Source organism: Dicentrarchus labrax, unplaced genomic scaffold (genome assembly GCF_905237075.1).
Source record: "Dicentrarchus labrax unplaced genomic scaffold, dlabrax2021, whole genome shotgun sequence".
Lineage (NCBI taxonomy): Eukaryota > Metazoa > Chordata > Actinopteri > Moronidae > Dicentrarchus > Dicentrarchus labrax.
In genome coordinates, this window is record NW_026136722.1 from 25,225,094 (window position 1) to 25,252,120 (window position 27,027).

The 27,027-nt window shown below is 41.9% G+C and overlaps 3 protein-coding genes across 5 annotated transcripts; 1 reads left to right on the forward strand and 2 right to left on the reverse strand.

Annotated features, from left to right (window-relative positions):
* Positions 1 to 1,029: 1,029 nt before the first annotated feature.
* Positions 1,030 to 11,345, reverse strand: LOC127356980 (NACHT, LRR and PYD domains-containing protein 12-like). Of its 2 annotated transcripts, none has more exons than XM_051389093.1 (8): positions 11,193 to 11,345; positions 8,908 to 9,169; positions 6,898 to 8,764; positions 5,902 to 6,075; positions 5,400 to 5,573; positions 4,302 to 4,475; positions 3,240 to 3,286; positions 1,030 to 2,791 (listed from the first exon to the last, which is right to left on the reverse strand). In XM_051389093.1, exons 2-8 carry the CDS (start codon positions 9,149 to 9,151, stop codon positions 2,220 to 2,222), a joined length of 3,252 nt encoding a protein of 1,083 aa, XP_051245053.1. In that variant the 5' UTR covers positions 9,152 to 9,169; positions 11,193 to 11,345; the 3' UTR covers positions 1,030 to 2,219. The 2 variants fall into 2 exon arrangements, with proteins under 2 accessions (XP_051245053.1, XP_051245054.1); XM_051389094.1 differs by having other exon boundaries at positions 1,030 to 2,764; positions 11,193 to 11,344.
* Positions 11,346 to 14,788: 3,443 nt separating this feature from the next.
* Positions 14,789 to 23,020, reverse strand: yipf2 (Yip1 domain family, member 2). 2 transcript variants are annotated; one of them, XM_051389185.1, is made up of 9 exons: positions 22,746 to 23,020; positions 22,515 to 22,580; positions 20,562 to 20,749; positions 20,383 to 20,463; positions 20,184 to 20,271; positions 17,649 to 17,765; positions 17,388 to 17,554; positions 16,536 to 16,718; positions 14,789 to 16,448 (listed from the first exon to the last, which is right to left on the reverse strand). In XM_051389185.1, exons 2-9 carry the CDS (start codon positions 22,543 to 22,545, stop codon positions 16,353 to 16,355), a joined length of 951 nt encoding a protein of 316 aa, XP_051245145.1. In that variant the 5' UTR covers positions 22,546 to 22,580; positions 22,746 to 23,020; the 3' UTR covers positions 14,789 to 16,352. The 2 variants fall into 2 exon arrangements, with proteins under 2 accessions (XP_051245145.1, XP_051245146.1); XM_051389186.1 differs by having other exon boundaries at positions 22,913 to 23,002.
* Positions 23,021 to 23,069: 49 nt separating this feature from the next.
* Positions 23,070 to 26,652, forward strand: timm29 (translocase of inner mitochondrial membrane 29). Its single transcript, XM_051389199.1, has 2 exons — positions 23,070 to 23,442; positions 25,689 to 26,652. Exons 1-2 carry the CDS (start codon positions 23,337 to 23,339, stop codon positions 26,363 to 26,365), a joined length of 783 nt encoding a protein of 260 aa, XP_051245159.1. The 5' UTR covers positions 23,070 to 23,336; the 3' UTR covers positions 26,366 to 26,652.
* Positions 26,653 to 27,027: the final 375 nt, after the last annotated feature.

Consider the following 27,027-nt stretch of genomic DNA (forward strand, 5'->3'; position numbering starts at 1 on the left):
GAAATCCTGGAGAGACTGAATGCTTGAGATTTTGTACCAATACCAAAAGGAGAACTTCTTGTCGTACCTCACTTTGAGAGATACAAACATGTTTTTCTACAGTACCATCTGTCATTTAGCAAAAGTTAACTAAAGTTGGCAAATTTCTGGAATTGTCTGATCAAAGACTAAGTCGGCACGATCTGACCAGACGTTCAAAGCCAGTTTTCAGTGTTTGACAGTTTCTGATGCTCTGTGCTATGGACACGTTTCAGCTGGTGGGTGCATTCACACCTAACCTGTCTGCTTCAGTTAACAAAACTCTGTCCGTCCTCAGTTGGTATGGTTCCTTTGGGCTGGTGTGAAAGCTGCAAATCGAATCCCAGTTTGGACCAAACAATCGAAGTGGTCTTGGTCTGCTGCCAAGTGGACTTTTGTTGCGGTTTGTTCGGAAACGAACCAGTGACAGGATCTTATGATAACAGATGTGAAATTTTAGCGCAATTTGAAAAGCTAACCTACTGATAAATCCATCTGCTGATCGTGAAATGTTTAGGAAGCGATATTATAAATGGCATAAGCATGGGTCAGTAGAAACAATACAATCATTTAGTAGATAGATTATTTTTAACCACAAGGAAGCGTTCTGTACATTTCTGAGGATGTGTTTGTAAAAAGCTAGTATGAACATGAACTGGCCCAGAAGTAAAATGCAACCATGTTATCATTTTTTATCCTCTGCCTAGAGCAAATGAACTGAACTACAGGCGTGAAAGCATTTTTCTTGAGCTCCCCAGCCACCTTTCTTACTGTATTTATTCACTGCTCGTTCTCATTCCCAGATCATGTGTTCACTTAGTTGCAATCTGCAACTTCGCCACTAGATGCCACTAAATCCTACACACTGGTCCTTTAACAATAGACGTAGTTTGATGACGTGTAGTGACGTGGGATCATGGGAATTTTTGCCTTCATTTTAAACAAACACCATTTGTAGATGCAGATGAATCTATCTAACGGGAATGGCAGAAATCATGTTCACTGACGAGGTAATCTATCAAAGAATGTATTTCTTTTTGGAGAATATGACAAAAAAGTACATTTCCATGTCTTGTTCAACAACAATCTTCTGTTTCAGGTTGAGCAAAAACCAAATATAAAACTGACAGAAAGCAATTAAAGTAAAAATACATCCAGCAAATAATCATATCTGAAAAGGAAAAAAATAGGGGCCATTTCAAATTAACCTAAACATATCTAGTAATTAAAAGAACTTAAAGCTTTTCTTGTCTTTTTCAAGTTTGATTCCAACCTTTGCTACATGTCTGACAAAAAAAAGGCAATAAAAGTCCCAAAAACACATACTCAAGAGTTGTAACCCACTCTTCCAATGGTTCAAACTGGGTTTAGTCTTAGATTCTACATTTATGTACAGAAATAACAAATAACAAAATATTATCAAATTTTTATTCACGTGAAGCGTTCCGGTAGCTCATGTACCAAGGCTGAGTCCTTGCTGCAGCAGCTGTAGGTCTGAGTCTGACTCTCTCTCCTTTTCTGTCCATCTTTAGCAGTCCTAGCGATTAAAGCCAAAAAAGCCCCACATTTTAAGTTATTCACCACTCTTCCTCGGTCATGTATTTCCCCGGAAGTACAGGGAGTAGACATTATGGCACTGACAGGCGACCGAATGAAACATACCTTGAGTAAAATGACATATTTCTCTGGGTTTCAACACAGTTTACAACTCAATAAAATATATAACAGAGATCTAGTTTTTTTTTTTTAAGACATCTTAATGCAGAAATTGCACATATTATGCCATTAAACAAAGGATCAGAATACTTCTTCAGTACTGGCTGAGGTTAGTTTAATCTTGGTGTTCACAGAATACTTTAAATTCCAGTCCATACGTTTGCTTTTTAACACAATAACTCTAGTTTGTGTGCACAAGGCAGAGTGCTGCCTTGTGGCCTTTTTCCTTCCACATTTTCAACATAACTTCATTAACAGTAAAAAAAAAAAAAAAAAAAAGTCCACTCAGATTCTGCTTCCATTAAACCAGTGTTTGAGAAGGCCTGTGCAGATTAAACCAGTTTGTCAACAGCAGCCACGGGCGTAGGTTTGATTTGGAAAGTGAATTATAAATTTGTCAAATACGATTTTTAATCACCCTGCAACAACATTTACTTTCTAGATAGCGACGTTATCTGGAAATGGAAATGGAAATGATATTTCATTTACAGCTCACACAGAGCCACTGAGGAAGGAAACCCGCAGAGGAACCACAACCCAAACCCAGGGTAGAGGGGTTCAGTGAAAGTGGTAGTGAAGGTGTGGAGATGGATGTGCTTGTCTAAGGTGACTCTGTAGAAGGACAGAATTCCAGCAGGCCAGTCCAGATACACTGCTACTCTGTGAAACAAGGTGTGGGGAAGAACGATGTCTGTTCTTTTGTTATCGTGGCAAACGGAGTAGCAGTTAACTTCGGAGCACTCCAGGCTCCAGGATTGCACGTTCTTTCCAAACCTGCCGTCGTCGCCATCTCCTCTCCTGTTGATGCCTCTGTACGCCACCGATATAACGGCGTCTCCGTTCCAATTCACCTCCCAGTAACAGCGACCAGTCAGACCATTGCTACACAGCAGCTGGTAGCTGTGGGAGAATCTCTCTGGGTGATCAGGATATAACTGCTCCTCGTCCACCCAGGTCGCCTTCCTGTTGTTGTTAGACAGCTTGAGGTTTCTGTTTACGGTGTTTGGGTCCAGTGTGAGTTCACAGGCATCTGAGAACAAGTACAAAATCACAAACACTTCTTTTTTTGTTGGTTTATTAACAATGACTATATAATGATATTAAAGGTCCAGTGTGTAGGATTTAGTGGCAACTAGCAGTTCTTTTAAGGTAATGCAATATTCAGGCGGTTGTACACCGATGAAAACAAACTTATGAATATTATAATTACTGTTACACACTGGACCTTTATTGACCCATCATTCTGGACCTTGGATCTGGATTAAATGCAGATACTGAAGCTTTTTATACACAGCTTGAACGACACTGTGTAGAATTAGAAAATGTTCCAGTGGTAGCATCAGTACGTTCTGTGGCGCCCCCTCACCATCATATGAATCCAACCTGGGAATGCTGAGTGTGACAGAGACTACACTCATTTTCATCAGGATATTCACATTTTCTACAAACATCTTATGACATAGTCATTATTTATTGTTCTCAGGGGGAAAAAAGTGAGCACTCACACTTCCTGACACCAGGTTTCAGCCTCTGCTCTCCACAGTCATCCACCCTAGAGGAAGAAACAAAGTCAGAGTAAACCTAAGGTAAGGTAGCGGTCAGTGGCTGGCCGCCGTTTGGATTTTGAAGTGGGTCTATTCAGGTAGTTACGATGGCTGGAGCGGCCAAAAAGAAGAAGCAAAGTATTTTAGCAATAATTTCCCACATTTTATATACCAAAAAAAACCAACAAAATTATATTATACATCACATGGTTTTATTGAAAATAGTAATAATAATAATCCTCTTTGGTATAGCACCTTTCATGAAAAGCATCCAGCTCAAAGTGCTTTATTTAAAAAAATAATACAAAACTACAATCAAGTAAAAAGCAGGCAGGTAAGGACACAAGTGTTGATAGATCAACTAATAAAAACACATTTAAAGGCATATTCAACTAAATGAAAAAGGCATAAAACAGCAAAGGGCCTTTAGGGGCTAGGTTAAGAGATTTTATCTTTGGGCAGACTCTTCCACAGTTTGGGAACATAGCTGCATCTCCAGTTTTCTTTTCTGGTGGGGTTTTAGGTGTCTAAGGGCCAGCAGCAGAGGAGGTAAGGGTTCGGAAGGAACAAGCAGCAGGATTGTGATACAAGCAGATCCTAAGCTCAGAGCTTTATATGCTTGTAGAAGGACTGTGATGTGTTCTCTCTTCTTTGTTTTTGATAGCAGTCTAGCAGCAGAACTTTGGGTTGTTGCCTCTCAGTGGAGTTTTTACAAAGAACAGTGAAAGGTGCACTGCAATAGTCTAGTCTACTTGTTGGGTCAGGATTGGCAGTACCTCTGCAATGTTTCGGAGATGAAAAAATGCCACCTTGGTGTCTTTGTCTTTTACGTAGCCCATCCCTTTTGGTTTTGGGGCCAACTAATAGAATCTCTGTCTTAGGTTTTAGGTTAAGCACACTATCTTTAGGATACCACATCTCTAAGGAGCAAAGTGTAGGGCAGCAATGATGTTTAAGCAGTGTTATTACATGCTGCTCTTTACTGTTGTCAGTGGTGCTGGTGGAGAGTGTGTCTGTTCATACCTGAGGGTGCTCAGTCCCCACTGTGGATTCTTGAGTCCAGCAGATAGCAGCTTCCTCCCAGAGTCTCCTGGATGATTGTAGCTCAGGTCCAGCTCCCTCAGATAGGAGGGGTTGGAGCTCAGAGCCAAGGCCAGAGCAGCACAGCCTTCCTTTGAGACCTGACAGCCTGACAGCCTGCAGACACACACACACACACACACACACACACACACACACAGGTTTTGCCACAATGATAATTTGTTTTGTGTTGAATGAGGAGGTTTTCGTCCTGGTTTTGTAAAAACCGACTTTTGGTTCACAGATTTGAAGTTATTTGCAATAATTCAAAATCACGGTGGGCAAGTAAACAAGCAGTGCTTTGGCCTTTTGCATAAGTTTAAGTTCTTGCATGTCCTGTATTGTGTTGAATTCTGGGACAGGCAATTAAGGGGTGGAGCCAAGTTAAAAGACAGGAGGACAGCTGGCAGTAAGGTCCCAGGAGGGGGACAACAGCTGCTGCGGATCAAGTGAGGACCATGTGCTGTCTTCACCTTTTTATTTATTTTTTTTATTTTTACTTTGTATTTATTGTTTTTTTTATCTTGTTATAAAGGTCCAGTGTGTACCATTTGAATGGAATATAATATTCATAGGTATGTTTTCATTAGTGTATAATCATAAGAGTCATTGTGTTTTAGTTTCCGTAGAGTTAGTTTTTATCTACAGAGGGAACGGGTCCACCATGCTGAACCGCCATGTTTCTACAGTAGCCCAGAACGGACAAACACTGGTTTTAGAAAGGGAGTTTCACGGCCACCATAGTTTCGCTTCAGTTCTATTCAGTTGGTTGCAGTCTGCAATTTTACCACTAGATGTCACTAAATCCTACACACCGGACTGTTAATATCTTTGATCTCTTTTACACAAGGCCTTGTTTTTATGTTGTTAGTTTTACTATTTTACCACATATTTTTATTGGGTATTATTATTATTAATTTCTGCCTCTTGGGTAATCAACACTGCTCACCAATGCTTGAATCCTAGGCTCTCTGCTAGGTGCCGTTGTCAAAAAGTAAAACAAACCTCAACCAGGCCACAAACAACAGATTGAATACTGGCCTGAGAGTGTCCAGTGTACAGTGTGGACTCTCCAGTCCAGAAGAGAGTAGCTTCACTCCTGAATCCTGCAGATCGTTGTTACTCAGGTCGAGCTCTCTCAGATTAGAGGACTGGGAGCTGAGAATTGTGGCCAGAGCTTCACAGCTTCCCCATGACACTTTACAGCCAGTCAGCCTGAAAGACAATTTCAGTCAGCCATAAATCATATTACAAATCACATTTTAATATTTATTTCATTCAAAAAGGAGGATGCTCCTACAGCACAATTCCGTTATGGAAGCCTGAAAAACTCTAAACTAAATTAGTGGTTTTAGCAGTCAGCTACTCGATTGCTCAACTTGTCAAGTACTTGGTGAAATCCCTAATTTCAGAGTTATCTTTCTTCAGCAGCTTCAGCTTGTACAGCACACAGCATAAATGCAGCATTATACAGCTTCCACATTTAAAGTAGGGCCTTAAAAGTCATGCAGAAACATCAGTGTTATCCCTTTATAATTCTGACCTGAGAGCCTCCAGTCTACAGTGTGGACTCTCGAGTCCAGCACAGAGCAGCTTCACTCCTGAATCCTGCAGGTTGTTGAAACTCAGGTCCAACTCTCTCAGACTGGAAGACTGGGAGCTGAGTACTGGTGCCAGAACTTCACAGCTTCTCCCTGACAGGTTACAGCCACGTAGCCTGAAGAAGAAATAAAGATATGGACGTACTGATAAATTCTGTTTTTCCACAGTGCAAAAGCAGCACATTTTTAATATTTTGGTCACTATGTCATCAAATGGATTTTGATCTTGGTCGAGAGAATTCGTTTTTTTTGTTTTTACTGTGAACCAACAATGGTAATTAACCAGTTATAACTGCATTTCAGGTCTCACAATTAAGTTCAAATATAGCTGTTGGTTTTTTACTAAGCACTAGATACTAAGAGATTACTGTGCACTGCTGAATTTATATTAAGAGGTAAAGATAAATGTAGCAGATATTTTTCAATTAAATCAACAAATCAATCAGTGGAGCAAATCCTATGACTAATAATCAACTAAAGGAATCAGTATGCTTCAAACAAAGTGCTAGCTAGATTGTTGATCAGCAGGGGTAAAGTACAGTATGTGCTGTTATCTCCATTTATACACCGATCAGCAATAACATAGTGACCAGCTGGGCACCCTGGTGGTCAGAATGTTCTGCAGCCCCATAGCAACAAACTGTGATGCACTGTGTGTTCTGACACCTTTCTATCAGAACCAGCATTAACTTTCTCAGCAGTTTGAGCTGCAGTAGCTCGTCTGTTGGATCACAATGTGATGGCTGATCAGTGTATGATTCATCATGTCATGTAGACACTCTTTAGGATGGTAGGTTTTTTATCCCATCTTTGAATGTGGACAATCGCAAACAGTCATAAACGCTAGTAGGAACTAGTTCATTTGAAGCACACCAAACCCTTAAGAATCTCTTTTAGGACCACCTTGCATATTTGGATTGTTTTATCTGAGCACCTACAGAGCTCTGTTGGAGGCTTTGACCACTGGCAGCAGCTTCAGAAGAGCATCCTCTGAAGCGGAGTATTTCTTCAGATCGAACACATCCAGGTCTTTTTCTGATGACAGTAAGATGAAGGCCAAAGCTGACCAATGAGCAGGAGAGAGTTTGACGGCGGAGAGACTCCCTGAATGCAGATACTGTTGGATCTCCTTTTCTAGAGAATGATGATTCAGCTCATTCAGACAGTGGAAGAGATTGATGATTCTCTCTGGAGAAGGATTCTTGTTGATCTTCTTCTTGATGTACTCAGCTGTTTCCTTACTGGTCTCTGAGCTGCTTCTTTTCTTTGTCAGAAGGCCTCGTAGAAGAGTGTGTTTTGTCTGCACTGAAAGACCCAGGAGGAAGCGGAGGAACAAGTCCAGGTGTCCATTTGGACTCTGCAAGGCTTTGTCGATAGCAACCCTGTGGACCTCTGTTGTAGATGCTCGGGTGAAAAGTAGCCACAGTCTTTTGAAGGCTTCCTCCGGCTCAGACATTACATTTCTGTTGCCATTGATGAGTGACATCTCCACATGAAGAGCAGCCAGAAACTCCTGAACACTCAGATGGACAAAGCTGAACATCTTGTCCTCATCCTTCATCTTCCCATGCTCTTCTTTAAAGATCTCTGTGAACACTCCTGAGTACATTGAGGCTCCACTGACTTCAATGCCACTTTCTTTGAGGTCTTTCTCATAGAAGATCAGGTTGCCTTTTTCCAGTTGATGAAAAGCTAATTTTGCTAATGACTGAAAGTGCTGAATACAATTGTCGTTTTTAAAATTACTTTTTGCCTGATCAATCTGGAACACCAAGAATTCTGTGTACATCTCAGTCAGGGTCGTGGGCAGTTCTCTTCCCTCACTGGTCTTCAACACATCCTCCAGTACGGTCGCAGTGATCCAGCAGAAGACTGGGATGTGGCACATGATGTGGATGCTTCGTGATGACTTGATGTGAGAGATGATTCTGCTAGCCTGCTCCTCCTCTCTGAATCTCTTCCTGAAGTACCCCTCCTTCTGTGGATCGGTGAACCCTCTCACCTCTGTCATGATGTCAATAAAGTCCGAATGAATCTGACTGGCTGCTGTTGGTCGAGTGGTTATCCAGAGGCGAGCAGAGGGAAGCAGATTTTTCCTGATGAGGTTTGTCAGCAGCACGTCCACTGAGTCTGACGTTGTCACATCAAAGTCAACTTCTGGTTTTTCATTGGTGGAGCATTCTAGTTGAAGATGGCTCTCGTCCAGTCCATCCAAAACAAACAGAAGTTTGAATTCACTCTTGTCAAAGTTGGTGTTTCCTGATGCCTGTAATTTTTTGAAGATGTCATTGAGAGCCTCGTTCTTGATGTCTTTGGTCTCTCTGATACAGGTGTGAATGAGCTCTGCCAAACAAAACTTTTTCCCCTTCAGTAAATTCAGCTGACGGAAGGTAAAAGGGAATATAAGATCCACATCTTTATTGGCTCTCCCTTCAACCCAGTCCAACACAAACTTGCGCACTAGAAACGTTTTGCCAATTCCTGCGATTCCACTGGTCAGCACTGTTCTTATGGCTCTGTATTTCCCAGAAGGAGGTTTGAACATGTCACTGGGTTTAATTGGTTTCTCTGTTCCTGCTTGCTTTCCTGCCATCTCAATTTGCATGACCTCATGCTGTTGGCTGATGTGTACTTCGCCCCCCACTGTTATGTACACCTCTGTGTAGATATCATCCAGTGGTTGCTCATCCTTCTTTTTAGTCCACCCTTCTTGTGCACACATAAACTTGTCCTGGAGGTTTGATTGTAGCTTTTGTTGGTAATAGGTGATTGGCTGCAGAGGCTCTGATACTTGCAATGTCACATCTGTGTAGAATAAAGTAACATAAAAAATAGTATCAGTGTCCATAAAGAAGTTATATTCTTTGAAAGTCTTCAGGCTGACTGAGAAAGGCATTTTAAAAGAATAAGACACAATCTAAGATTATATTATATTAAAAAAAACATACCTTTACATGGCAAATTCTGTGCCAGATCTCTCATTTTGAGCTTCTCTAAAACCTCGTGGGCCACTTTCAGAGCTTCAGAAAAGCCATAGGTCTGCACCATCACATCCACTGTGTCCTGCCTGTCTGCTTTCTCCAGACGGCACACTTTGATGCCCTTGGGGTTACTGCAGAGGTGCCACTTGAACTTCTTGAAATCATCTTCTTTCAAGTCCTCCAGAGTGTTAAAGAGGCGCACCTTTGACATTGTTCACCAAAGTGACATCTGCGAAGACATTTTGTTCTGTTCATTAGGTTCTAAATACCTTTCATAATTGATTAGTTTCACTTTCTTGGCAATTTATTCTACTCACAACAACCCATAATGACAAATTAAAAACAAATTTTTAGAAGATTTCGCAAATTTGTCAACAATCAAAAACTGAAACATTCCGTAATCCAACCCTGTATTTAGTAGGACTACTTTTTAGAAGCACCTTCTTAGTAGTTATGGCTTCAAGTGTTAAAGATTCTGAAGTATTAGGTATTATTTTAATTTATTAATCACTTTTTATTTCCAACGAGTGAAAGGGTTATAGGACAATAATTATACCATCCCCAACTTTCTTTTAATATGTATTTCTATGTAGAGATGCACTGATGTGACGTTTATGTGTGCTCCCAAGTGCCTTCTTTCCCTGCTTCCCTACAGTTTCCACAGTGTGCAACACTAGCTAACGTTAGCTTCTAAATGGAGTCTAGGAATGTCTACAGAGTCAGTCAACACAAAGTCAAAGCTAACATTACTGCAAAGCTGGTGAAATATATTGTGATATTGTGGTTTTAACTGGCTAACACTAGCTTGCTAAAACTGATCATTTGCTAGCAAGCTAACATAGCAAAATAGCTTCATCCAGACTCCCAGCGTTGATCTGCTGCACCGGGTTAGTCAGTAGCATGGAGTCAGTGGCCAAAATAAAATATAGGAACATTGCAGATAGTAACATTGCCACATGGCCATTGGTGTTGCTATTAACAATGGTTTTCATAAGTAAGCCAAGATAAGTCCACAAGTGTTGCTTGCATGGATTTGGGAAGTTTCTCCCATTCGACCTAACGTAAGTCAGTCGGCCATCTTCATGTTTCAGATTGTCTCTCGGGTTCAAGTCTGGGATTTGGCTTGACCATTCAAGAACGTTGAGAGCCTTAAGGTTGTAGCATACAGAACTCATATCAGAACTGCTTGTTGGACAGTCAAATAGCTTTGTATGCCCCCCTCACTGGGTGTCCTGCAGACATAAACCTATCCCTCAATTTACAATAAATGATAAATACAATTAGGGTTAATGAACTCATTTTGTGAGTGAGGGGTAAGAGGCTGAGCTCTTCATGTTTATTACAAGTAGGACAAGTGGTGTGGTGCATCAGCAGGAATCCCTTCCCAGTCTTCATTGAAAACCATTTATAACCCTGCACTACCATCTGGAACTAACGGCTTGTTCACACTGCCTACCTGCGTGTGGGTGGCGCAACATCTTGCTTTTATTTCGGCAAAAATGTAACCCGCCAGAGATGATTAGAGTAAATGAACTCAGCTGTGGCAATTTTTTCAATGAGTGGAAAAAGAGAAACTTTTCTTAATTCATCTCAATACTGTAAAACCATATGGTCGTATTTTTTTCCCAAGACACCAGGAAACTGTATTTTGCTCTACAAAGTCCAAGAGGTTCCAAAAGATTGTGTGATTTTCTTATCTGGCTGGATAAGACTTTACTGTGCTAATAAGTAATCTTACTGCGAAAACAAGATTACATTGTGGAGCAAATGCTGCAATCACATGGAACAGCACCTTCCTCGTATGTGATGTCGTACTTTTTTTTTACAAATAATGGAATAAATGAAATAAAATTATTTTGTGAATATTATTTTATGTAATTTATAACTATTATTGTGTCCATGTTTTATCCTTGTGTGAGGGAGCTATGTAACATTTGACTTTAAATAACATCATGGAGAAAGGCAAAAAGTTAAAACATTTTATTTATTTGGACCGCCATTTACGGTTATTGTTGGCGGTATTCTCTACCGTCCTCATCCAAGTTTACCGTCTTCCTTTCATCCACTAACATAACCAGTTTGCCGCATACCATTTCCCTGAAATTTTAAATCTGCTTTGAGGCAGAATTTTGTTGCTTGGGTCCCTGTCCTCTTAACCACAAACAACAATAACAAATAATAATTTAACAATGAGCAGTTTAAAATAGAGATATTTGAGCTGGTGCATGGAAGGAACAACACAGAACTCTTACCTGTTTCTGAAGGTTTGAAGAATATTAGGACCTGCAAACAACATTGAAGTCCAGTCAAACTGCCGTCTGGCTGCTGCATTGAAGTCAAATACGTTTTTTTTTAAAAAGGAAGAGAGAGCATGTGAACATGTTGATAGACTTTGTCTGTGGTTTAACTTGTATGTGAAATTGAAACTTAAACTTCAGCTCAATTTCCCTTCTGAGCATCACCTGACAGTTAATGTAGGATTCCTTTTTTAGTTAGGCACAGCAGTGCTTTGAGCAAGATGCATGCTAATATGCTGAGGTGAACATGAATGTTATGTTATAGCAAGCCATCACATAGTTGTTGAGACATTTCACTAAAAGCCACAAATGTCAGCATCACGGTAGAACTGCAGGAAACTTCAGCCAGTTTTCATGGCAATCCAATCCATCCAATAGTTGTGAAGATATTTCAGTCTGGACCAAAGTGATAGATTTACTGGCCAATTGATCGACAGATTGACATTGCCATCCATAGAGCCTCATCGCTACCACAGCTAAAATCCTCTGATGACAATAATGTCCAGGAAAAATACCTGCGAGGTACTGCCACCAACAGTAAACACAATAATCTCTAATCTGCAAACACTGTCAGAGACTACAGAAATACCATAATAGTTCAGAATATAATAAGTGCAAAGAACTGGGTCACGTGTATGAGGAGCTATAAAAGTAGGCAAATAGTCTGAAGCAGGTCACTCTAGTCTGCTGTGTAAGCGTTTCCTCCCTCAGCTCAAATAGTCCGAGCAGCTCTTTCGGACAGTAAACCCCTGGAGAACTAACTTTCAAAATCCCAGTGCTCATACCAAGGCCCAGGTGATTTTATGAAGTTACTATAACTAAAGTTCTGGAACAAGACAATGCCACTCTCAGTAATTCTAAATCACCTGTGCCATGGGCCGCGTAACTGAACATCAAACATGTAAAAAAAAAAAAAGGAAATTCTGGTAGCCACATATATCAAACTCAACCTATGAGAAAGCAATACATTCTGCTATCTAAAAGTGTATTGGCAATTGTGTCGTGTGACGTAAATCAAACCTTTCCCATTCAAATGCTGGCGGCCTGGCGCTGCGCTTCCCTGCCACTTTGTTAGCTTTAAAGTTTTACTGAAAATAAAACACAGAAAAACACTTGGAAAGGGGACTGCAGCTGCTGTCACTCCACCCGACCGCGAGCCCTCTGGGGAAGCTTCAAAAGAATGCTCCATATCTGCTGCTGCTTCACCTCGCCAGTTTGCTGATGTACCAGAGAGCAATAGCCCTGGATGTGACTTTACTGCTGCCACACTGTGTCTGTTGAAATTATTCTACGCCATCCCTGTGTCAACTGCAACCGCCATCGTTGAAAGACAGATTTGATATGAACGGTGACCTAGAGAGGACTAAATAGTTTGATGTGCGCCCACACACACACAGATTTTTTGGTTTTCTCCTACCATCAAGACATGTGTTGGGGTTATTACTTCCAGTTCTTCTTTTTCTTACGCCATTACAGGAACCACAAGGGAATAATAAAACTGTGAGCTCATCAAGACGTGTCCACACCCTGAGTCTTTGGTCCTTGGGTTCCTAATCCGCTTTCAGCCACATCGTGACTCTCACTTTTTGTCTGCTCATCCCCATGCAACCGAGCCCTTTCATTGCTCTCCTCGACCCCTTTCATCATTGACCCTCATCCAGAAGCCCATCTGAATGAATACTTTTTTACACCGCGTACCACCGCATGAAAGCCCATCAAACCTTCAGATGGGTTGCTGTAGGTGTGGGATGGGGAAGAAAGAAAATATTTTCTACAGGACAGATTAATCCTGATGAATTCTTACCAAAATAATGATCTAAAGTCCAGTCTGGCTGCGCTGAGGTCAAGTATGTTTAAAAGAGGAAAGAGACTATGTGAATGTGCTGACAGACTTTGTCTGTGGTTCTGTGGTTTTACTTGTATGTAGAATAGAAACGTCTTTCCTTTCTGAGCATCATGTGACAGTTCATTTTAATCGTATTTTTGTTGCAGTATTTCAGTACACTTCCTCATGTTACGTGATGATGTGACAGTCTGTCACTGTACTTCACAAACTTTAAAGATGAATAACAAGATTCAGAGTCTGCAGCCACACACACTTGCAGCTCTGTGAGGTTTAGGCACTGTGTTTGCTAAATATTAACATCAGCATGCTAACATGCTTACTCAACAAGTTGTTTAAAGGAATCAGCAGCCGACACTAAGTATGGGTGCCCAGCATACAGAAACTGCCCGATGCTAACTTGCATATGTTGGGCAATTAGCATAATTAGCATTATTAGGATTTAAATGGCATATTGGCCTATATGGACAATATTTCAGCAACTTCTTGGCTGATTTGGACAGTATAGGCTTTGGGGGTTATTAAGGGGGTTACTGAGCATGCTGGCCTTTTTGTATTAGTATGTATTATTATATCAATACCTTTACATACAACATAAAACTTTGGGGTACTCAGCGTTTCCGGGTTCCCAATGGGGCTCTATTGGCTGGCAATTAGACTATAAGTATCTAACAAAAAGCTGAATTATAAAAAAAAAAAACTCAAGTGTGTGACTTAAGTCTGACTCAAGTCTACAGTACAATAGCACGGCTATTGCCCTCAGTCATGGCTGCCTCATCACGAGTTAGTTATTTTTTCTCTTACAGTGGGAAGGCTCCTCTGACTCAGATGTAGTAGGATGATGCTCACGAGGCTGATTGAGTCAGCAGAAGCCTCCCTATTGTGTAGTTGTGGATGACAAAGAGAGACAGGCCGGGAGTTCATCTTAAACCTTAATTTATCCTTCATTTCCAAAAGGCCTGACTTTTGAGTCAAGTTGAGTGTAACATAGAACAAAGACTGCAGCCAGCTCTGTAGTGATAACCTGAGATGACGGTGCTGAATGTGTCCATCACCGCTGCTGTGTGGGTGATTCTTCTGTTCTGTCATGAGTGGTTATGGCTCATATGTCAGTTTGCTTCTGGAGGCTATATTCCCAGTATTCAAACATGTCTCATCCACACTGTATCAGAATGGTACAGAGCAAGACTAGATTTGGGAGTCAGGTTCACTATAAAACAGTTTATCTTGCTTTAAAATGATCACAAATAATGATCTTGGTTGCTGATGGAGAGCGATGCTTTAAAGGACCAGTGTGTACGAGCCTCAGGTCAATTGTGAAAGTGAACCCTCAACTGAGTCGGGACAAATCCATGTCAAGTTTCTAGTCAGTCAATGCCTGGTCTAAAGTCTGCTGAGACAAGTCAAAGTCAAGACTGAACTGAGTCCAATTAAAATCTGATAAATCTGTGTCCACGTCAAGTCTTCAGTCAGTTGAGACAATCTATCTAAGTAACAAGTCTTCAGTCAGTTGCAACGCTTTAAGGTACGTCTGAATGGTTATTGATTGAGCATTCAGATTTATTCCTCTGCAGTTGGGTAGTCTAATTAAAGGGCTAGACATCACACTGGAAATACCATGGAACTGTGGCATGCACCGTTATCCACAACTGTGACTGTAGTTATTCAATATTTGATGAAATACTGTATTGTAATTGCAGACAAACAATAAGGAGTAAGACTCTAAGTTTATTAACAAATAGAACCCTTAACAGCATCACAGTAGGGAATAAATAAATCTGCAGACATAAACTTATCACTCAATTTACAATAAATCATAAATGCAATTAAGGTAAATGAAGTCATTTGAGTGAGTGAGGGTTAGAGGCTGAGTTCGTCATGTTTCTTACGATTAGGACGAGTGATGTGGTGCATCAGAAGGAGTCCTTTTCCAGTCTTGGTTCATTGAAACATATTTATAACCCTGCACTACCATCTGGAATGGCTTCCTTTCCCACATCTGCGACTGAAGCTAACTGCTTCATGGAAATACATTCACAAGATCCAGTGTTTAGTTTTGAACATCTGTTAACTCTTGAAATTTTACATCATTTGCTGAAAGCTGCAGCTGCTGGGAGAGAGCTTTACAGCATCCAAATAATTCATTAACATGTCATTTATCAAGCAACAAGAGTCGGCAGCCGCGCTAGCAGCTCTGTGTGCCTCTACTAAGACAAGTGAGCTAATGCTAACGTTAAAAGCTAACATAAAAAATGAAAATACTAACATGCTGATGTTTAGCAGGTATATTGTTTACCATGTTCATCATCTTGGTTTAGCATGCTAACACTTGCTAATTAGAACTTAAAAAGTACAGCTAGGGGTAAAAAAATAAAAATCACATCACATTGCGATCGGATTCACGATTAGTAGGAATGATCAATTTTGCCTCGCAATTTTTTCATGTGATGATGATTTGTTGGGGTCTGTACCAAACAAACATATTTTTTATACATATGGAGAACAAGGCTGGTAACTCTAGGTTGTCTCCACAGCACTACAATGCTTCATTATCACACATTTTACCTGTCCTCAAAAGAGGTCGATCTACCTCTGGACTCCTGTTTCAACAGATTTAGAGAGGGGAGCACGATATCGCAAACAAGTTGCTTTGTCATCACTATCTTGGATGAGCACCTTTTGCTGAAGCAACAACATCAGTTACTGATACTGATGTGATATCAGAACGTATCCCTCTGATATCTTGTAGGCAGGAATGAGTGGTAGCAGCTAGAAATATTTCGTAACATATTGTATCGGTTCTTGAAAACACTGTACTGGTTTTTGTGATTGCACCGCTAACTGCTAGATAGCAGTGTTGTGAATATAAACTGAGGCCCTAGTAGCAGCATGGTTCTATGATTGTACTTGGTTAAGAAGCCTTATTGTTTCTCTCCTTTCTTGGTTCGTGCTGATGAAATGAGGTGAATCGCAGTGTAAAGGAAGCCATTCTAGAGTAATTAGATGCACCACATCCTGAAACATCGCGGTAGAAATGTACAATTATTGCAGAAAGTCCTGCTTCAGTCACAGTACAACAACCTCAGGATAAATTAGACTAACAAGCACACACACCCACCCACCCCCCATCCCCACATACTGAACAAATTACACAATGGCAATAATCATCATTGCCTCACCCAGCCTGTCTACACATAGCTTTATGTCTGTATGTGATTCCAAACACAACAGAGACATCCTTCATGTCCTTCACTCCTCCTTTATCTTGTTGGTCAGTGACGTTGGGTGGACAGTGTCGTGTGAATCGGGGGGGTCGTAGGGTCCGTTGCTGGTGTTGGTAGGAGGACCCCCGTCTGGAAGAAGTAAAGCTGAAAGAAAAGAGAAACAAATGAACGACTGGGTCCAGGTTCAGGGCGTGTAGATGACCTGACGCCACATCCACAGAGCTCACTAACCTTACAGCCGATAGCCAGCAGCATGTGCAAAACCACGATGGTCGCAACTGTAGCCACGGCCATCACCTTGGTGTCGTCACGGACAACGGGCCAGAAGGTGAGGACCAGGACTGAGCCAGAGATCGCCATGGCAACCAGGATCAGTGTCCAGCGCAACCACTCATACGGAATGATCCACAAAACCTGGAGATGAACGGGTTACCCGCTGGTTACTGATGAGCCTAAATGTGTTTGGTTAATAAAAAATCAAACTCTGGTGCAGACTAAACCAGACCGAGACCACCTGAAGAGGGGTCTGAGTCCGCTTCCAAGAGGACTCTGGTGTGGTTCGTTTGTGGTGTAAAAGCAAAGCAGGCCAACCACAGGATTTTGCAATATATATTATTTTGGCATGAACAGACCTTTTTCACAGCAGCCATTTTGACATGAAAAAGTAGGGTAAATAAAGGTGTTATTAATGATACTAATTAAGGTTCCGTTCCATTTAGTGTGGAGGTATCTATGGTACAGAACTTCAGGAGTGCTGCAGGGTTGACATATTTTTGTAGACCAACTCAGAAGTTAGCATCGCCATGGTTCCTTTGGAAAAAAAGCCAATGGGATCCCAGTTATCATGGGATTGTATATGTTCAAATCAGTTATCTGGGCACTTAAAGGACGAATACTTCGTCTTCCATCTGCTGATGAAGTTTAGTTCTGATCACACTTTTTACCATGCTAGGAGTCTGTTGGGATAAACTAGACAGACTGTTTTACCCCCCTGTATCTTTCCACTGAAGTTGATGCCCTATACTGGGATCATTGTGACCCTGACATTCATTAGTAAACCTCAGGAGAGGGTGAGGGACTCACCGAGGTGGGGATATAGATGAAAAGGGAGTAGCCGTAGACGCACACAGTCTCCAGGAAGGAGTAGCCTCCAATCTGCCTCTCATTCCCTTGGCGCCAGGTCAGGAAACCCCATACCCCAATCGGCACCAGCCAGGCATACATGAAGATGACTACTGCAGCTATCGTCACTGTTGGTCAAAAGCAGGACAAAGAAACAGGGAGGACTGAGTGAAACTGAGTCAGACTGAATCTGGTTCATCAGAGGCTGAGAGGAGGACTTACCTCTGTGGAACTGTGGTCTGTAGTGGTAGGCAGGGTCTCCCATCTTACTGAGGAAGGTGGACAAGTTCCCACTGATCGCTACTGAGAAAACCAGCGTCACACAGATCCAGAATGGACCTGCGCACGCACACACACACACACACACACACACACACACACACACACCACACACACACACACACACACAAATGTATATTATTAGACATGAAGGGTTTCAGTGACTGCCTAACTTACTGAACCTACCTTCCAAACTGACCTTCAGCACCAAATGTCTACTGAAACAGTTTCTAATCTCACTCCAGCCTAAATCAGAGAGTTTACTCTTACCTCTGTGGCTGAAAGATAAAGTGAATGTGAAAGTGCCAAAAACTCCAGCGGCCACTTGAGGCTGGCACTGAAAGTGAGATCTCCATAAGATGTTCTCCATGTTTTCAGTAACCTGGCTTCATTCAGCCCACCACAGCTTCACCTACACCAGTGGTTCTCAAACTTTCATCATTCCAATGTCCAATTCAATGTCATTCCCCACTTTGGACAAGGGAGAATTTTCAAGCCCCACCTGCCCCCATCGCCCCAACACAATGCTAATGAAATATGCAACAAGCTTAAAATGTTCCAATTTATCGAAGTAACAAGTAGTATCAGTATAGTAACAAGTTGTATCTAAATACAAACTATCTACATCAAATAACAGCAAGTTCAAAAATAAAGAAAATAAAAGTGCAGCTGCGTCAAAACTTGTATCATGTTCAAAAATAGAAAAGAAATAAAAGTGCCACTTTGCAAACCCTGGAAAAGATGTTTTGAAGAAAAGAAAATTTCCTCTCGTTTGGCGCGCCCCACCTGTCACGTCTCTACTCCCCACCAGTGGGGCGCGCCCCACACTTTGAGAACCACGGACCTACACTGACAGTCTTTGCCCAGTTTTAGATCAGCAGGGAGCCGGCGAAGTCAAGACCGCCAAGATGGCAACGGTCAGAGCCGACCTCAGAGGCACTTTCAAAAACCATGGGTGATGTCCCAGAGACTACGTCCATGAATTAGAATGTAATGGTGTGTGCATTTGTCCCGAGCCGTTTGGTACAGGACGTTCTGTTCGGTATGGCTGCATATTATCTAAATCGCAATAAAGCCAGGTGTAATATCCAGATCACAAGAAGCTGCCATTTTTTGGTAAAGGTCAAATGTGACAGCATTGTAATGGAGTACTGTAGTGCTGCAGAGGTTCCTTGGCCTACACTTGTTGTTCTCCAGAAGTAAGAAAACATGTTTGTTTGGTCATCACAATATATATTTTTTTTAATTTAATTTGTGATTGAAAAAATAATCATTCCCACACTAATCGTGAACTATATATCTCAGTATATCTCAGCCACTTGTACACATTTTACCTTACCATTTTACCATTTACCCTTGGCAGTGGACCCGTTGTTGTCTATCAGCTGTAGCATGCTTAGCCAGGTTAGTCAAGCTGAATAAGCAATGATTAGCACCAAACTGTGCACCGAGACAAGACGAGAACCAACAGAAAACAGACTAGCAGCCTCTCACTGCAGATGTGGACCGTGGCAAAGTAATAACTAATGTTCTAGAGTGTTATATGATATGTGACCATACTCTGTTAACTACAGGATTTCAGCACGTGCTCTACTACAATGTGCCTTCGTGTCTGCATTTTAATGCAGTTGTGCTGCTCTGTATAAATGAGTGCAAGCTTCAGTCCAGCAGTTACCAACAGGGCAGAGTCTTACGATGGAGCATTACTGACATTTGTGTTATTTATTTGTGATTCATTTCTTACTGACAGTATGCCAGTATGTGAGTGCAGTTACTGTTAGAGTAAGAATTTAACAGATCTAATGAGCTACTGTTAAATGTTAACATTTTCAAAATAAAAGACAAAAATGTTTTCCTTGCTGTACAGAAAATGTACCGCACTGTGTCTCTGAAACCGAGATACACACCATTACCCCTCTAGAACGTGGCAAGGTGCAACATCTGTGTAAACAAAACTGCTGACAGTTCAACAAGTGGCTTAACAGGACAGGCAGGCCTGATGACAAACACAACAGTAGACGGATGTATTGTACTGTATTATATTCCCCACAGTCTCTGTGTTTACATTCTTTCATTTGCTTTGTGATACAGAGCGAAGGAGTGTCCACACTTTTACAACTGCACTTACATCCAGGTAGCCTCCCTTTCACCTTGCCTCACGGCTGCCGCTACCTCTGCTTCATTCACTCTGACAGAGAAAGGCTCATGCAGTGATGTCGTTGCTAGACTTGTTTTCATGCTGTCTTTCTTCTCAAAGATCTCCAGCGGCATCAGAAACATATCGGGGGGTGAAACACGAGCAGCCCAAGCTGACCAATCACAGTTCTTCTTGTCTCCACTCTCAAGCTGGTCCATTTTTGAGGAGATGCACGTCAACTACATTGACTGCACTGTGTACACCGCATAAAAACATCTTCATGTGGGTTCTTTAGACCCAGACAAAAGGAAGAATAAAAAAGTGATTCTCCACAGGCTTACCATACAGATCTGGGTTATTCCTAAGGTGGTGTTTGATAAAGTTTCTTCCAGGTAATGGCATTACCGACCCCTTAACCCGGTCCAGCACCTGTGTGACATCATGGGGAGTCAAGCAAAAGAGAACGATAAAATATAGATGTATTTCTAAGAGACTGGTTTATTATAAAGAGCGTATTTGTAGAGAGGGAGTGTCTCATACCTGCATTGTGTCCACATTGAAGAAAGACTGATAGTACTCAAAGGTCCAGAAGCCCCCAGTTGCTTTCTGTCCTCCTAACAGCTGGAAGCACACACATCTTTCAGCTGCTGTCCACTCAAAACATCCAGACTCTCAACCTGTGTCGTGGTGACATAAGTCAGCACAGATACTTTACACACCTCCGAGCTCTCCTCCTGGCCCTCCTCGTCCTCTGAAAGATCTAGTTTCACATCCTCTCCTCCTCCTCCTCCTCCTCCTCCTGCTGCTGCTGCTGCTGCTGTGGCTGTAGTGGTGTTGTTTGAGGCAGACATACTGAGTGTGGAGGCCCCCGGGTCAGCAGACAGAAGCTCTGCTGCTTCCTCGAACTCTACAGACGTACGTCAAGAAACACAAAGAGTTAGTGACGGTAGCAGTGCTACAACGGGGGTTCTAATGGGACAGGGACCTGTACCACGAAGCTCAACTCAGTCTGCCTCTCTCTGGGTTACATGAACATTGGTGATCCTGGATAACTGGTATCTTTATTGCCTGTCACCTTACTGTAAAGTCCATCTTTATGTCCCTGCCAGGACGCTGTAGGAATCATGACTCTGTATTTCCTGTGATCTGATTGGTCAGTGTTTGGACCTGATGGCAGGTTAAGATCTGATCCTCTGCTCTGGAGCAAGTGCAGTCTGGTTACTAGAGCTGCAATTATTAGTTGATTAATTGATTTATGGTCATCTATTAAATTAATCACCAACAATTTCTTCTGATTTCAGCTTCTCAAATGTGAATATTTTCTGGTTTCTGTAGTTCTCTCTGACAGTAAACTGAGTATCTTTGGGTTGTGAACTAAACAAGACATTAAGGACGTCGCGTTGGGCTTTGGGAAACACAATCTGACATTTTATGGACCAAAAAACTGATTGACCAATCGAGGAAATTATCGACAGATTAATCGATAATGAAAATAAGCGTTGGTTACCATGGTGATCTAACTCGTTTACAAGTGAGCCCACTTCACAATACCAGAAATCCTTAGATGAACCCAAAGAGAGCTCAATAACTACTACTCTCACTTTGTCGTACAGACCCCTGATAAGGTTTTCCACAGATTTTCTACTGGCTGATCAGGAAGAAAAATTAACACACACACGACGACTGACACATGATCTTTGTGTGGTGATGCAGTCGTAAAGTTGGACTGTCTTCAACACTTTTTGAGTCAGCTACTAAACAAAGGTACTGTAATGACGAGCTATTGTGAGAAAATGTGATCTAAAATACAAGCAATGAGCAAGTTTGAAAGCAGGTAGTGTAAATTTGGACATTTCATGAATTCAAAAGGTTGCTCTACAGAGGCCAACCCATCCAATAAACATTAGGGAGCACAGTTTTTGAACGTCACATGGTCAGCCAAGTGCCACTAGAGGTCGCTGTATCGGAGGTGCTTCTCATCTGGCTTATTTCATGTATCCTTGCTCCTTGGCCTGGAAATTGGTCGCCATGAAGGATGTCTCAGTTCGGCCCTTACTGTTTAGAGGAGCAAGGCCATCCTTTACTGAAGTCCTTTATGAGAAAAGCAGTTTACCTTTAATATTCATCTGTTAGTGATAGGACATATTATTGGGCTATTCTGAGACTGCATCATCACAACGCAGCAGTTTTATACCAGGACAAATACAACTCAGGCGTCATATCACTCCCAATATTTAGGTTTCATTTGTTTTCTATTCAACTTCAGGTTAAAATAGTGGATCTGTGTTATCTCAAAAATAACTCTCATCATTCATCAGAAGGATTTGTCTTTTCATGATCTGTTATTTCCCCTTTCAACCCTTCTTATGGATAACATTACACGCTGAAAGAGCAGGACAGTCTGTTGTTATTCAACAAGAAACACATTCTAATTATCTATCCACATCATTTCCACTCAGTCACATGTGACACTGAAAAATCTTTGAAAAGCCTTGCCTGGTGCAGCTTCGCCATGTATCCATCAGTTTAGGAACGACAGACAGACAGAGACATTAGAAATGAGGAGGGAATGAAAGGAGCAAAGCCAGGCAGGTGGAGGAGTAAAACAGAAGGGGGGGAGAGAAAACCAACAGACTCTGGAGCAGACACATACATTTGAATTATGGTCCTACCTTGGAATTGTAGATCATCTGGACTGGCCATGTCTTCAGTGAACAGACAGCAACCTCATGCAGGAGCTAGGAGAAGAACAACAGTGAGGTGAGATGTGTCCGCACACTGAAGCTCCCTGCAGGCTGTTCATTTAGCAAGCAGCAAGCGAACCCATAAAGACGCTCTTTAAAGTATACAGTTACACATACTGATCCAGTTACGACTGGATAAAGCACAGATTACAACCCAACCTGTCCGCAGCAAGATGTCCCTGATGGTGATGGCGTGAGAAAGCTGTGACAGCTAAGACAAGCTAGGCTAAATACACACTAGCGCCCTTGTTTCTCATTTGTTTGAGTGTGAAGATAGCTAACGTGAATATAGGACAACACAGTCCATGTAGGTTTAATAAACTTACTATAACTAATACTAATACACTGCTGACGCTCGTCTTTCACAGCTAGCGTAACTGCTGTCAGTCAGACCGTGTAGTTGGCATGTCTTCCGGTACACGTCACCACGTAAACAAAGATGGCACGTGAACCGTCTTCTCTCTAAAAGGGGGTTTGTCGATAAAATGTGACGTACTTTGTAACGCACAGTCCAATTTACGTTACAATTACGGCAAAACTTGAATACTTTTAACTTTACGTTTGTTTCTAACACATAATCTGTTTATGTGACAGCTAACGGAACGTTTGCGAGGTGGAGCTTTCTGTCGGAAGATTAAAACCGATTCACCTTCCGGGCGCCATTTTGGCTCCATGTGAGCTGTCTTCTGCCACAAGCAGTATGTTTGTTCTGCGTGAAGGTGACCGTACTGGAGAATAAAATCTGTTCAAATGGCTTCGTTGCGTGTAGTGAGGAGGATGTTCTGTGCGGCGGCAGAAGCAGCAGCAGCTCCGGCCGCCGGCGGAAGATGGGAAAGACTGAAAACTAGTAAAGCGGGTGAGAAACTGAGCACGACTCCTTCACGACAGCTCGTTAATGTGACAGTTGAGGTTACAGGGACACCACTAACTAGCTTTTCACATACAGAAACATTCAATATTTGTTTCTCCTGCTGCCCTGAACACTGGTTATATAATATTTGTAGAAGGCAAACATAACGGAGATGTTCTGCCTTATTTTCATTACGGAGGAACCTACTGTATCATTGTAATCTGCAAATATTGGCTAACATTAGATGTTAATGGTTCTTTCCCATGCTAACTTAAATATATGAACTCATATACTGTTTGTTATAAGTGCACATTCGTAGCTTGTCAAAATGTGGAGTTGTTACCAATGTCATGGCTACTTTCATACCACTTAAAGCTGCAGTAGGTGACTTTTATAAACTTATATATTTTTTTGTCATATATATATATATAACTTTCACTATATCCTGACAGTAGTACATGAGACATATAATCTGTGAAAAAATCAGGTTCCTCCGGCTCCTCCTGGGGCTCCTAATGGCATTTACGAGAATCCACCGGGCCTGAACGAAAACAACCAATCAGAGCAGAGAAAGACAGTTGATCGTTGAGTCTCATTCCCAGGTTGTCAGATACTGATGCTGGAAATGAGACTCAACTATCTTCAAACCACCAACCCGAAGCGTCTTTATATCTGTCTTGGCTCTGGTTGGTTGTTTCGTAAACCACCAACCCGACAGAGGCCAATTTTCAAATTATCTGTCTCATGGTCTACTGTGGCTGTGGTTAGAGGCAGAGAGGTGTTCCTCAATCGAAGGCTCCTGGTGCCACATGTCGAAGTATCCTTGAGCAAGATACTGAACCCCATTCTCAGCGTGCACGTAGAACGGGCCAGAAGGAAGTTTCTGTTCCATGGACTTTGCCATCACTGATTGAATCTGTGTCAAAAATGTTAAAAGCCTACTGGTCGGAAGGAAAGGCGCTATACAAGTGACAGGTCCATTTACCATTTACCATTACATATGTGCAATTTCAGCAAATATGACAAAAAGTAATAATTTTTGTCTGTTGCTACTGCAGCTTTAATAACCACAGCTGATACTGACTTACAGGAACTGGTACTTGAGAGTCAATCTTGCATCAGCTAGCGTTATAGAAACCAATATCTTAAACCCCCTCAGTGCCCAGTCCTTTTTCTGTCTTGCCAGCTCCATCAGAGAGACACTGTAGTGCCCAGTGTGAGTGAAAACCTGAGGGTGTTCGGGTTCCATGTTAGTCCGGAGAAGTTCTCCAGGAAAATCTACACACAGCTGTCTGAATTGCAAAGCATTAAATAAAACAAAGAAACAAGGCTGGACTCTGTCACCACTCACTTTAAAATGTATGTTGACACAATATACTAGGGCTGTGTATTGGTGTTACAATATGATTCAATATATTGGGATACTGTGAGTATAAATCAATAAATAATCATCAATAATAAATATTATTATTATTATTATTATTATTATTATGTGCATAATATCAGTCCCTGTGACATCCAACATCACAGCCCTCAGTTTATGCTTACAACACTTTTTAGGTCTGGGCTTTAAATATAAAAATTGATACAGTGTTCTTAGGAATGAATAGTATAACGTATATACATTTTTGTAATAGTATCTCAAAACTAAATATTGCGATACCATACTTTTTTATATTTTATAAAAAATATATTCTTACAATATACCTAAAAATATAGTGTAGAATAGTGTTCATTAGATTAGCAGAGCAGATATTTTCCACTTCTTTCTAAACTACACAAGAACGCCGAACCACATTTTTCCTGTATGCATATAAAGAAATTATTAACTCCATTTACAAGGGAACTGTGGCAACAAAACAGTAGCAATATGCAATAGACACTTTATCAATACCAATAATACAATAGTTCAATACAATATCAATAGTTTTACCTAAATGCATTAAATGCAAACTGCTATAAAAGCACATAACGAATATGCCCTGGCTCATAAACAGCAGTCATATCCCGAGGTTATCACATTAGCTGCTTCCACCATTTGGAGTATGCAACCTCTGTTACATCTCAAGAACCAATCCACAGGCAGCCTACGATGGCAGCCCCTGTGTGTGTGTGTGTGTGTGTGTGTGTGTGTGTGTGTGTGTGTGTGTGTGTGTGTGTGTGTGTGTGTGTGTGCGCCCGCCCCCGTGCGTGTGCGCTTGCGCTTGCGTGCGTGCGTGTCTGGCTCTAAGCGTCCCTCCCTCTGTCTGTAGGTGCGTGGTGTCGCAGCCTGGTCTCTGACTACAAAGAGGCATGTCGGGAGATATTTGTTGGTGCGTGGGAGCGACCGGTCAAAGCCTCTGTATACATGAGTCTGCTGGGCGGGGTCTGGGCCTGTTTCTACACAAGACCTGACGAGTCGTCCTTTGAAGCCGCCCTGCTGGACCGCTCGAGCCAGCTGGGTCTGCTGTCGCCGTGGATCCGCAACGCGACCTCCGACGGTCACGTGCAGAGTCTAGTGAAGCTTCGCAACGAGGGCCGGCTCCACCACGTAAGCCTGGGCTTTCTCTCTCTGGTTTACCGCGCAGACTACGACCCGGACACCACGCTGTACGAGGCCCAGTGCTCCAATCTGTCAGTGCCCTGGAGGGAGCTCCCTCAGCGGATTCTAGACGTGGGCTTCGTCGGCCACTGGTGGATCCTGGACTCCAAGATGAAGGACTATGATGTGAACGAGGAAGAGTTCAAGCACTTGCCAGCACACATGCAGGGGACATCACCCCCCAGTGTTCAGGAGGTGGAGAGGAGCGAGAGGTTACATAAAGAGTCCTGGTTAGCACTGACCACGGAGGAGGAGGAGAAAGAAACAAATGTAGTGGACATAAAGCAGGAGAGTGTCAGTGAAGAGAGCCCAGTAAAAGCACTGGAACAGGAACAGACTCAGGCCTGAGTGCTGTGTGGGTCAGACCTTACACATGCTGGACCAGGGTAGTTCTTCTCATTTTTCATGCAGTGTTGGATTCAACAAACATAACCACTTTTAGCTTTCATTTTTCAGTTATGAACTGTCTGAACTGCCACCACAAACCGCCAACAAAGCCACCTGTCTAGTCAAAGTAAAAGCAGCCCTTCAGAATGAGTTAGGTTTTAATATATTCCAGCATGCTTTCTCTGTCACAGAAGGTATTACAAACCATATATACCATGAACCACGTATCAATAAACCTGTCAATTATCTCTAGATGTCTCACTGTTGCTTTATCTCACTTGACTCACAACTCCAATAACATATTTATACAGATCTTCAGCCTTCTACTTTTTAGCAATTCTAAGATGCAAACACAAGTTGCCCATTTTTCCTTTTCTTTTTTACTTTCGTTTGAACAGCCTTGCCGTCTTCTGCTTAATTTAGTGTTTTCCCTCACTGCATTTCGCTCTATTTTCTGCACCTGTGGGTGTGAAAGTATGTTAAATGTCTGCAGGATGGCAGCTGTGGGAAGAGGCCTCTCTGTTCTTTCACTGTGAGCAGCTGACACAAAAACCTGACATTTACCGCTGATGTTTCAAAGAACCAGAATGCTTTATAGCTGCCGTAGGAACACACTTGAGTGT